Source organism: Thermobia domestica, chromosome 3, assembly GCF_964235325.1.
Source record: "Thermobia domestica chromosome 3, izTheDome1.hap1.1, whole genome shotgun sequence".
Taxonomy (NCBI): domain Eukaryota; kingdom Metazoa; phylum Arthropoda; class Insecta; order Zygentoma; family Lepismatidae; genus Thermobia; species Thermobia domestica.
The window spans coordinates 17996500-18010364 of NC_137456.1; the positions used below are offsets into that span (position 1 = coordinate 17996500).

A 13865-nucleotide genomic window follows, 5' to 3' on the forward strand; every position below is an offset into this window, starting at 1 on the left:
ATAAAAAATAAAACAATTGCTTAAAAAAGCACCTTATCTCCCGCCATAACAACATAAAATAATGAATACAATGATTTATATAAATGAAAACAAAAGACGTCTGGACCCAAGGGAGCCGATTTCCCTGTAACTTTGAGGGGCCCATTCATAAAAAAAATACATGTAACAATACATATAAAAATAAAAAAATACATATCTATAAAAATACATGGGAGCCCACATGAGCTTTGAGGGCCCCGGGCCCCCTCGCTTTTCCCCCAAGGATCGGTACCCTTGTCTGGACCAATATAAAAAAGGCTTCTCTTTTCTTTTAGAAAAGAAAAGGGAATTGAACAGGATATTCACATTGTTACAGCGTTTCTCAAGAACCAAGGACAGCAAGTCTTCCCTATGAAAAGTAACCTCTATAGGTTCCAAAGTAAGTCATATAACTTTACAATTATTCTCACATTGTACACACATGGATTTTCTTAATTTTAACATGACTAATATGCTGTACAGTCCTAATAAAGTGCGTATCCACCAAACTAATTTCTTTTCTCTCAAAAACTTCACACGTATGAGAAGATTTGAGCACAGTGTACTGTGACAAAGAAACTTAAAAGAATTCTCTTCATTTCAAAGTCACTGACAAAAATTGCATAGGCGGATACACACTTTTGCTATCGACTGTACATGTTTTACAATAAAAATAGGGCTTTGAATATATACATATACATGTATAAGGCTTAATTTATTAAGTGATTCAATTCCACATACTGGAAAACGTGCTTTTATTTTATTGTAAATATGTGACTTCCCATGTAGCTGGTGACACACTTATGTGCAAAGAATTAAAAGAAAAACTGCCTTAGTGCATCACCGTCACCTTCAAAATAGTCTGTTCAACACCATTGTAGGATTTATTTTTTTCATAGCCAAGCATGCCTGCTATTTCATTTCATCATGCTTCCAGTAACAAAGCATACATCACCAACTGCAACAAGAACATGCAACAAAATGAATACTGAAAATAATAACCAGAGCTGCCAACATAACCAGAATCAGAAGATACTTTTCATTTTAATTTCATTTGAAGGTCTATTTATACCATTCCGGTAACTACTACTTTTATTTAATTATTATTATTATTATTTTAAATTACAAGCTTTATCGCCGCAAAGACAACAGTCATCATTGGATACAATCCTGTGCTAAGACAGCTCAGTTACGATTATTGTCACTCACCTCCCGGAGAGTTTTCTCTGTTAGATTATTCACTGACCTCCTGAAGTCTACCCAAAGAAGATCAGATTTCCAAGTAGAACTCGACTCACTTTACGCAAACAGCATAATTTGTTTATATTGGATGTTTTAGCCTTACTAGAGGATGGCGCGTATTATGTCTACAAATTGTAGTTGGCAACACTGACCAAATGCGTGTACGAATGCTGCGCATGTAGACATCGCTGAAAAGCAGGGAATTAGGCGATTAGTATGCATGGAGCGATGATCTGTTCAGACGCGAATTGCAGCGGTGGAAGGTTTTATCCGAACTGGTTCTCTCACAGAGGCTCAGCGACCAAACAGTGATGATGGCCATGTGGCTGTACCCGAGAGGTACAATTTTCTTAGGCAGATGAGACAGTAGAGGGCCACTGGCAATGTTTTGAACTGGCAGTCAGGAGGCCCGGAAAGAAGTGTTCGGACGTGTGAGAACCTGGAACGAGTGCACCTATTACTTGAATTCAGTGCACGTATTAATTGACGTTCAGCACGGCGACATGCACAAATATTACAACTGTCGTGACGTTCATTGGGGAGCTTTTGGATGATTTGACGTTGTATCCATATAAACTGCATGTGGTTCAAAAGTTGAGAGAGACTGATAGGCAAAACAGACTCGCCACTCCAACGATTGTTGATGTCCAATGAAGAACATTCTCATGACTAGATACGTTAGTTAGCAAAATTTCCGGTATTGGTTTCAGGAAAATCCACGACGTTTACATGAAAAGCCTCATGCAATTCTAAAAGTATTTTTTTTTTTTAAGGTGGCACCGAATGTGTACGAACTGCGAATGACGATCACTACTGCAAAATGTAGAATGTTCTCTTCCAGAATTGCAAGCAGGTTGCTGAATACCATTTGGTTTCAGCAATAGGATAGTGATGCGGCATGCCCAAGCATGGCAGTACTCCGACAAATGTTTCCAAACCGTGTGATATCCCGCTTTGGCGATGTGACATGGCCATCCCGTTCCGCAGATATAACAGCTTCGGATTACTTTCTTTAGAGTTATGCGAAGAAAAGGGTCTTTGCCAATCATTTGGAGGCAATTCATGAACTCAAAGATTGCCATTCGCCGTGAAATAAGCGCCATTCTGCAGGATATGTTAAGGCGTGTTATGAAAGCCTTCAGGCATCACCTTGAGCAGTGCATCCTGGCAAATGAGGACATTTGGAAGACGTTACTTTCAACGTATAATGAGGTCTGTCGATATGTGTTGCATTACTGTAGTAATTGCCAGTTTATGTACTTGTATTTCATAATTGTATTAAATTACTACTTGCATTCGCCATGTTTCTGGTATCATTTGAAGTTGGTAGATACAACACGCGGTAGATACAGAGTATCAAAATCCGAGATCAATTTGTTTTATAGTTCCTATTAAGCACAAACCAAAATGAAGCCCAAATGACAGTATATTAACGTATTTGTCAATTTAAAAAATAAACCCTAATGAAATATCCGTGGGCGAAAAAGCCCTATTAAGTGTATACAAATGTGCTTTAACTTTCACCCTTTTCTGTTCACCAAGAAGGGTTCTCCATTCTACAAATATTCCTTTAAAAAAACAGCAACAACATTATTTTCTACATCCCTACTATCAAGAGACAACGGATAAACATTTTTCCGTCTCACCATGCAAAAGGAAATAAATTTTCTTCGTTGTAAGTTTAAAATTCCAGAGAACATCACTTTCGCGACTCTTGGTGTGTAGTTAGTATATATACACAGCCCGTGTATGTTTGTATACACCTTAATTGTTTGCCAAGTTCCTACTAGTCCGTTTACCGAAATGCAGTGGAATTACATAGTAGATACTCTTGAATACGTAAACAGTGTTAGTACGAGATCAATCGTTAAGAAGCACGGCGGTTTCGCAAGTGTGTATTTCTTACTTCGCGGCAAAATATGAGTTGATATACTTCAGGTGAGTGTCTGAAAAAATAACATGGTATCGCAACAAAATATTACGCTTGCAAACACACTCGATATGTCAATTCATCCCTGTTTATTACCTGTGCACATGTAGGGACAAATAATCTTGATACTGACGTCCCCATTAAATCTCAATCAAGAACAAATAGTCTCGATACTGATGTTCCCATTAAACCTCAATCAAGGACAAATAATCTCAATACTGATGTTTCCATTAAACCTCAATCAAGGACAAACAGTCTCGATGCTAATGTCCCCATTAAAGCTCAAACAAGAACAAAAAGTCTCGATACTGATGTCCCCATTAAACCTCAATCAAGGACAAACAGTCTCGCTATTGATGTCCCCATTAAACCTCAACCAAGGACAAAAAGTCTCGATACTGATGTCCCCATTAAACCTCAACCAAGGACAAAAGTCTCGATACTGATGTCCCCATTAAACCTCAACCAAGGACAAAAAGTCTCGATACTGATGTTTCTATTAAACCTCAACCAAGGACAAATAGTTTCGATACTGATGTTTTTATTAAACCTCAACCAAGGACAAAGTCTCGATACTGATGTCCCCATTAAACCTCAACCAAGGACAAAGTCCCGATACTGATATCCCCATTAAACCTCAACCAAGACAAATACTCTCGATACTGATGTTCTCATTAAACCTCAACAAAGGACAAACAGTTTCGATACTGATGTCCCCATTAAATTTCAATCAATCAATCAACTACTTGTGGCCTTTTCCTATTGCTCAATACTCCGACTTGTCTGACATAATTGCGGCAACAGTCATGTACAGAGATCTTATTTGCAATATTACGCCAGCCTCTATTTGTCAGGTTTGTCTTAAAAGATCCAAAATTCCGGACCAATCAATTGAATAAAATCCCTATACATGACTTTTCCTGCATTAAATTAATCCTATCTTGTGTTAAAAATTTTAAAAAAAGAAAAAAAAAAATACTTTTATTACCTCAGTTCTAAAATTCATTACTAGACCGTATGTAAGACAACCATTTAATTAAATTTGTTTATAATAAATCAAATAGATTCTTTCTAGTAATTAAGCCTGAACATCTTCAATTAATCAGAGCGTATGGCTGTTATGGGAGCGGACTTCCAAAGCAGTGAAAAAAAAGTATGCGGCCGCACACTACACCCTCATTAAGATTGCAATCAAACTCACCGAGCAGAACTAAGACCCACAAAACACATCAAACATATTTCCTGCAGTTACAAAGCCCATGAAGAGCTACAGGTAGCCAAATGACGTACATTCAACAGGATGATGTTCTGTCAACGAATCGATTCTCAAAAACATTAATTTTAGCTCTCAAGACCAGAGTTCGCTAGCTCTCAATCAAGTACGTTCCCAACTGCATCATGATGAGGCATTGAGGTTGAAATTCTGAACTCTCTGCGGGAAACGAACCTAGAATATCTTTCTAGTGTTTTTAAGATTTTTTCAGGTAATAACTGGCGTTCGTATTGTATTAAAATTATTTTCAATTCTCCATGATTCGAAAATGAAAAGCGAAATTATAGTTGTTCTAATGCTGAAATCATAAGACTTTTTGTAAAACATGCAATTGGAGTCAATACGCAGTCCTATGGAACTTAATTAAGTATCTTCAGGTACAAAACTACACATCAGGCAATGGAGCACAGCAGGTGGAATTTTATATCAGGCGAGCATCGACCGCAATTAGCGCAAACCAAATTTCATATTAATAAAATATGTATAAAAGCATCACACAGCTAGAAGCATATCAAACTGCCAGGAATGGGTATTATTTATTATATATATATATAAAATATGTAATCAATGCACACTTAGTCACAAGTTCTCAAATCTTAGTGATCTAGTAATTGTCAAATCAGAATTCGAATATTTGTAACATGCTACAAGTCTTTCACCGACACACTTCTCAATTCCGAATAATAAAAAATAAATAAATAAAACAATGAAACCGTAATTACAACTTTCGAGTTAATTATTCCCGTAACTTTGAATCTTAATCTAGACATCTTTTAATGTGTCCGGAAAAAAAAAAAAACCTCAAGTATTTGACCCGAAAAACATACTGATGTGATCAATGCAAAATAAAAAAACTGAAATAATAAAGAAAAAAGTCAGCATCTCTGGTGTATGACAAAAGAAGAGAAAAAAAAGAACAATTGAACACACAAGAAGAAGTTGCACGTAGCTGCAAAGCCTGCTCACCGCTCGTTGTCAGCAACTGACATTGGGCAAAACGTCGGCATCATTATTGGTAGTATGTACTTGTGCTAGCATTGCTTGCAAGAGGTCTGCCTAGAATCAGAATGGTTGAAAAAACGACACACAAGATATACAAAAAAATAGAAGTAGAGTAGAATGTATGCAAATTTTACTATTTTCTTCTAGTATGTGTGTGTATGTGAGATCCTTTCACCCTTGCAGAAAAGAGTTTCTTTTTGAACAAAAGAAAATCATAATTTTTACCTTTCTTGACCGTTTTAAAACAACAATGCAGTGCTGCAAGGATCTTCCTACATTTAGCAAAGAAAATAAAAGGAAAACAAGAATATTCAATCCATGAAAGCTGATTTCAAAATAAATAAGAAAAGCTTCTTATTTCTAAAATTAGAATATATGCTAACAAATTCAATATCTGCAGCATAAGTAAAACAAATATAAACTCAAATTAAACTAGTGTTAGAAACAGTACAATTGAGGAAATACGCTTAGCTATAAGAAAATACACATACTTCTACAGGGAGTTTTAAAACAATACCGACAACGTTTGGGAGGTGATTCCTGACTCCAAGATAAGACAAAAACTACAGACCAACCTGGGTACACAAATGCTTGCTTTCGGAGTTATAGGTTCCCGAAAACATGAAAAAATGAACTTTAAAGGTCCATAACTTCAATAGTATGGGATCTACCGTAGTCGGGTCAAGACTTCACTTAGGAACTAATATGTGCGCTATCCAAAAATACATGTTTCGGAGTCCTAAGATATTCATGCAACAATTTTTATAGAGGAAGTTTATCTAGGGTTTATAATTTGAAATACTCACCAACTACCTCTACGCGACTACGGTAGCTTCCATAATTTTAGAGCTATGGAGCTTTAAATTTCATTTTTTCACGTTTTCGATAGCCTATAACTCCGAAAGGAAGCACTTAGGCACCCAGGTTGGTTTATATTTTTTGTTTTATCTCGGTATCAGGAATCACCTCCCAAATGATGTCGATGTTGTTTTGAAACACCTTGTACATTAAAAATTATCTTTTAAGAATATTTTAATACCTAGATTTTTTTTTAAAAAAAAATAATCTGACTCGCTTGTTAATAAATTTTGTTTACAACATTGTAACTGGTATTAATTCGTCAGACTGTTAAAATGCTATAAGTTCTTCAAATTCTTTATCAATTTAAAATTTTCACCTTGCAATATTTTTCCAGAAGAATAATATTAATTACTGAAAAAGATCACATAAACAATTAACGTAAAATTTTGTAAGTAACAGTAATTGTGAAGTGCAATAAGATTAAGATTAATCAGTAAAGTGCACAGTTTTGTTACGAAGGGTGATCAGAAAGTAAGGTTACAAAACCTGCAGTGAAACGTGTATATACTATGTCATACAACCAGTACAGCCAATAGACAGGACATACATTAGGTTATTTTTCAACATAGTCTTCATATCAGTTGAGTCAGCTGTTGCATCGTGGGATGAGTTTGAAGATTCCCTTCTGGTAAAAATCCTGTCCTTGCGTGTTCAGCCATGTTGTCACGAAGTATTTCACCTCCTTGTCTGAAGCGAAGTGACGGCCTCCTAGGTGCTTCTTCAAATGCTGAAACAGGTGAAAGTCGCTTGGAGCGAGGTAACGTGGTCGATGATGTCCCAGCGAAACTGCTACAACGGCGTGGTGGTCTTCTGGCCTGTATGTGGCCGTGCATTGTCGTGATGGAAGATGACGACCTCGATGACAAGTCCTGGCCGTCTCCTCCTGATTGCTTCCTGCAATCGTCAAGGTCTCACAGTATAGGGGAATTTCAGCAGCGGTTACATGTTTCGCCAACAGAAATCGATGAGCGGACTTATTGCTGAGACCAGTTTTCCAAACGAATCGCCATTTGTGTTTATGTACAACTAGCGCCACAGGTGGCCGGAGGCTGAAACTGCACAGTTGCCAACTCCATGTATTAAAATTATCACACACTCCTCGTTCCTCTATAACAGACGAAACTTCAGAAATATCGCCTTTGTAACCTTAGTTTGTGATCCTCCTTCGTATTATCCTACAGCGATAAACGTTAAAACTGGAAGTGATTGATTTCTGCCACTTCCGGTTTGAATAGAGAGTTAAGAGAGAGATGGTACCTATTCTTAGAACGCTAAATCGTTTCCCAAGCAAGCGATTCTCATTACTTATCATTTTTGCTTTGTATAGATTAATATTAAAACCGGAAGTTGCACTAGATTTATATCACTTCCGGTTTTAGTAGCAACTTAAAGGATGGAAATGAAAAGTACTCTTGGAACGCTAAATCGATTGCAGAAAGCAGCTTCTCGTTACCTATTACCGTCTACTGTGATCAATGTAAAACACGAAAATGGTTTACTTCTACCACTTCCGGTTTGGATACTTCCTTCCTAACTTTTGATCCATTACATCCTGGCCACAAATGATGGTGATCCATCAAGTAATTCTTCAGATTTTTTGTCTCTCGGACAACGGACACACGGACAGACAAAGTAAGTGGGTAAAATGTTTTGGTAAAGCAAATTCCTTAATAATAAGACTAATAGGGTGGAGAGGAGAGTAGGAGTGCAGGATAGCAAAATAATGATAACTGAAGAATAATTACCAATTGTGTGGATTTAGGGGAAAATGATTCGAACATGAAAATTAATGAAGAATTTAACAAAAATAAATTGTGCCTCCACATTCCAAAGTGGCTTTTACCAGAACGCTTGTAAGTTTTTTCTCTTTCTGATTTTTTTTTTTCCATTTCATTTCCACCTACCTCTCTCTCACGCTCTACCTGATGAAGTGTTTTAGCGCAAGTCCTCATAGTGCACTTCGTTGGTTGATTTGAAACTTAGCATCCCGTACAACATCCAGGCTATAGGAGACACAGCTTAACGTGGGATCCGAACCATATGAGCTGAAACCGGGAATCGAGCCCGGGTTCTTTCTGCCGAGGACGCGTATTCTAATCGTAGACATCATGAAGCAGGGCAGCCAATAAAGAGGAGGAGCAGCCCCGACAAATGTCAAGCGGTCTAGTAAACTAACTTTTTTTTTTTTTTTTTTTAAGTTTTCTTCTTTAAAATGTGATATTTTCAAATTTGAAATTCCCGCCGAAGTGCGCAATCATGCATACGGTCAACTTTGCCCACGACACTTTTCCACAGAAACTGTAAGTTTCCAAATTTAAAACAATGGGAAATAAATCTAAGACACGAAGAGATTTTAATCCTAGAACTCATTGTTACTTGGTTATTTTCATAAAAATAGAGCTGGCAACAGTGTTGACAACAGCTGGGGAAGAAGTTTCACATAATGCTTGGGGAGGTCAGCTGAGGAAGTTTGCAGGCCCTCACATAAAAATTGTCTGGAGACCCAAGAAATATATGGGCAGCTCTGCAAGAAGTACTCCCCCACAGTGTACTACCCTTATAATGTTCTGATCATATTTTAACTATTTCCTGATAAGTAACTCATTTTCTATTTTGCCTGTGGATAATACAGAAAAGTAATAAATTACCTACACATTTCGTTTACTACATTTTCAAAGCGTTTAAGAAACATATGAATACTGATCATTCAGCGGATGGTTTGGAATCGAGTCGCTATTCTGGTAGGAAGTTTCATTCCACGACAATTCATCAATTAACATTAAAATATTCTCGTAGCTATATGGTTGGCATACGTGCTTTAGGCGCGGAAGACATGGGTTTGATTTTCGGTGGTAGCTCATGTGGTTCGGCTTCCACATTACTGCTCTATGTCTACATCTCACATAGAATCAGTGCTGAAAGGGATATTAAACTCCCAATAAATACAAAAAACAAATGAAATGAAATCTTTCACTTTTATGCCCCACAGCTATTCTGGCTAGGCTAAAGAAGACGGTGATGATGAGAAATGAATGAAATGGTGGAATGAAAAGGTGGGAGGAAACAGAACCACGAGAAAAACCACGCACACGGTGTTTGTATCACTTGGCACGAGCTGGGATCGAACCAGGGACTCCACGCACCAGAGGTGAACGCTCTACCACTGAGCCACCGCGGCTCCTCCCAATAATTACAAATCAACGTTTTTGTTATTTCACAACACCTTCCAACACTCCATATTACTGAGAAAGATAATCATTCGAGAATTATTATTGTAACTGTAACTGTAATTTGGTATGCACTCCATGATAAACATATCTGAGAATTAATTTGTTACAATTACGGCCACTTAACTGAACTTTTTGGATCTCTAATTCTTTCAAGTTGTATGCCTAACCAAAGAAGAAAACAGGCAATTTTTAACAAGTGAAAAATCACTTTTCATCTTTAGCAGACTTATTACGTGAAGTTCTGTGTAAAAGTACCAGTTCCTGAGTTTTTAAACATTATTTTAATGTCGCTGATCCGCGCACAACAGACTTACCAGGTGAAGTTCTGTGTATCAGTATCAGTTATTGAGTTTTTATATATTATTTCAATGTTGTTGGTCGCGAGTTAGTTTCAATTCAATTTAATATTGCACTGGCTTAAATCGCTCTCACATTGGAATAACCAACCCAATCGAATTATTAGTTACTATTCTGAAGAACACTAGAAATTAAGTCTCATTCTCAACTCAAGCATATTTGTTTTCATATCTAATAATAAATAAGAAATGTTATAGTATAAGATCTTTTGCGAAATACGTGAACCTACCTTCTGATCCTTCAAAGGGCTTAATATAGTAGTTCCTGGATCCTCAGGGGTATAGTAATCTGAGTCGTCCCCAGGAGGTGATATAACATCTTTGGTCAAACTGTCTCCTTCACAATTCCTCTGAAGAGTGCTCCCTGTATGAGATTTGTTACTGCTTCGACGCCCACTTTCACAGCTACCTGCTCCGTCTTTCCCATCCAGCTGAGAATCACATTTCAGATCAAGGTCATCATCTTCATCTTCATCAATATCATCATCATCCATATCAGGAATAGCGAGTAAAGGATCTGGAATGACCAGCCCTGCCATATGCTCTGTGAGAGGACTAGGGTCTGTGCTGGTTGCTGCATCTAACAAAGGAGACATTTTCTCAGCCTCGCTGTCTTGTTCAGGCTCAGACTGTTCTGGAGTCTACAGAAAATAAACAAATCCATTGCTATTAATATCTGAACGTAGAGAGGAAATGGTTTAAATCAAAAACTCAACTCATCTCATGAAGTACCACAACATCAATAATTGATGACAATATTTTAAAGGTTTCTGTCTCGATTAACAAGTCCGAGAAATTGTTCATGTTCGGTAATAACTTTTTTTTTTTTTTTAATCTTTTTGTTTAAAATTTGTTACTCGTTGTTGTACATTGCTGTATATTTTTCCTTACGTAAGTTTATCTTCCTTACGTAGTGAAGTCGGCAAAAATTTGAATATTTTAGTAAATCCAGTATTTGAGTACAAAGAATAGGAATAGAAATTTATTTCGCTATTTTTTCATAATAGAGCTCTCCAAACTAGTTACAGCATATTAACAATTGATTTTTTTAAAATTACTATTATTATCATTTGATGTTACAGATTTTAACGACCATTATAACAACTTGCTAATGGGGCAATCCAAGTGAAATCGACCCATTTCCAGGTGAAAGGTTGCTGACAAAATTTAGTTTATTATTATTATTATTATTATTATTATTATTATTATTATTATTATTATTATTATTATTATTATTAGATTATTATTATTATTATTATTATTATTATTATTATTATTATTATTATTATTATTATTATTATTATTATTATTATTATTATTATTATTATTATTTACCTAAGTTTGTACCACATTCAGGGAGTTCAAAACGGGTATTCATTTCTTTATAGTTGCGCAGATTTTGTCGTAGCGGCTATTTTGTATAGGCGCCTGAGCGTTATTTTGAACTTTTCAGAGCATTCCGTTAAGCGCTGTAACTTTTTAGGTTTTTTAAAAATTGAGTTTAAACCAAAACAATATGAAAGAAAATGGAATGGACAACATTCTATGTTCTATGCACATTGAGACGTATTTTAGAACGTTTAAATAAAAAGCTCTGAACATTGAGGTTGGAAACCTAGAAATGACGATTTTGGAATGTACATTTTGAAACTAAATAAATGAGACTCACCTTCAGTTTTTTTGTCTATGTAGAGACTAGATAATAGACAACGTCCCAAACAAGTTTCAGATCTGAGAACCCTATACTTGACTTTTTGGAAATTTTTAGATATTACGAATTTTCGAAAATCAAGTATTTTCACCATCAAATATCTCAAGGAGGACATAAGTGAAAAATCTCATATTTGCACAAAATAGATGATACTTACGCAATAACAAGTGGGTAAATTGTAGTGTAAATCACTGAGACTTGACTAGTTTCTGAGATATAAGTTTTTTCTTCACTGGGACTTACTATCATGAAGCGCCAAGAGGTGTGGATATAAACTTTGTAGCAAAAGTTAAAATAACACGACAGTAATGTTCAATGGATAAAGTGTGCATAACTTATGAATCATATCTTGTACAAAAAACGAAACGGTTGTTATTTCTTTCCTGCCTATAGAACTGCTGTTGAGACATCAGTATGGTAAGCAGTTGATTAATTTGTGTAGAGTCTGGCACTGATATTGAAAGTACGACCTGTAGGAGTTGTGGACTCTGTGGATGTGTATTTCCGGAGAACCTTAGTGATTGGCACCCACACTTTGTCATTCGCAGATAGTTTAAAAGAGGTTCTTGAGGCATGGAGATGGAAAAAGTGAACAAAAAGGTCCATATTTTCCTGACTGATGTCTTCAATTCTCCCAATCCACCATTTCTCGTCGTAAATGCAGGCTACGGCATCATTAGATATAAATGACAATATGCTATGCTCTGGAAGTACTGAAGTACTACAATCAGTAAATTCATCTAATGGTGAGTATTCGTAACATCTGATTTGTGTTTGCGTCAGAGGTACGAATCTATGATATGATTTGATATTGATAATTCTTTTACAAGTAGCAAATCTCGAATATCTTGCTGTTTGACTGCACTTCTTCTGATAAAACATAGATAAATTGTATGACTGAGATACTATCAACACAAAACTGTACCTCTGTTCAACAGTTAAAATCGTTAATTTCACATCATTGGAACAACTTATAACTCAGAAACTACTCAAGTCTCAGTGACACAATTTAACTCACTTGTTACTGCATAACTATCGTCTATTTTGTGCAAATTTGGGATTTTTCACTTGCATCCTTCCTGAGATATCTGATGGTGAAAATACTCGATTTTCGAAAATTCGCATTGTTTAAAAATTTCCAAAAAAACAAGTATTGGTTCTCAGATCTGAAACTTGTTTGGGACGTTGTCTATTATCTAGTCTCTATGTAGACAAAAACTGAAGGTGAGTCTTATTTATTTCGTTTCAAAATGTACATTCCAAAATTGCCATTTCTAGGTTTCCAACCTCAATGTTCAGAGCTTTTTATTTAAACGTTCTAAAATACGTCTCAATGTCCATAGAACATAGAATGTTGTCCATTTCAGTTTCTTTCAAATGGTTTTGATTTGAACTCCTTATCTTTAAAAGCTAAAAGGTTACAGCGCTTAACGGAATGCTCTGAGAAGTTCAAAATACGCTCAGGCGCCTAAACAAAATGACCACTACAAACAAACCTGCGCGGCTAAAACATAAATGAATACCCGTCCCTGAATGTGGTACAATCTTAGGTTAAAAAAAAAATTAAGAAAATAAATAAATTTTGTGAGCAACCTTTCACCTGAAAATGGGTCGATTTCACTTGGATTGCCCTCTAATAACACGAACAGAAAAATAAAGTATAAATACTTACATCGTCAGGATTTGAGGTTTTCTTTTCGTTAATGACATGTACAGTATCCCTGGGTAAAAGAGCGCTTTTGTCTCTCGTCTGAGGTCGCATTTGACGTCTTCCAATGACTGGAACTTCTGCTTGCTCCTTCTGGTTTTCCTCCTCCCGTGCCAACAATACGGACATTCGAAACTAAAACAAAATGATATACGAAGACAAATCATCAACAGATATAATTCTACAATATTGTTAACCAGGGTGGATTGATTTAAATCAGTCTGATTTAAATCACGATTTTAATCAAGATTTAAATCATTTGATTTTTTTAAATACAAATCGCTGATTTAAATCGAATTCCGAAATAAATAAATTTAAAGTCAAAATAAGTCAAATCCCGTTTTTGTTCTGTTATTTCGATTATGGAAGATAATAATCATAATACAATGAGACTCAAATGTATGTACAGAACAGTATAAAAACGAGTGTGATGGAGACGATGACTAGGGAAAATCCCGTTTTGAACGGGTGACGGAGTAATCCCACTTTCTTCTTTTCGTAGCTCAGAGTATTTAAATCATTAACTATTTCACT

At 36.0% G+C, this 13865-nt stretch overlaps 1 protein-coding gene across 1 annotated transcript in view; it reads right to left on the reverse strand.

Annotated features, from left to right (window-relative positions):
- Mrgn1 (Mahogunin ring finger 1) overlaps positions 1–13865 on the reverse strand; it is a 60433-nt gene that overhangs the window by 13600 nt on the left and 32968 nt on the right. The window contains exons 10-11 of the mRNA XM_081750517.1: positions 13296–13466; positions 10143–10553 (exon numbers count right to left, since the gene is read on the reverse strand). Coding sequence (XP_081606643.1) covers positions 10143–10553; positions 13296–13466 — 582 coding nt within the window. The remainder of the gene's footprint in view (positions 1–10142; positions 10554–13295; positions 13467–13865) is intronic.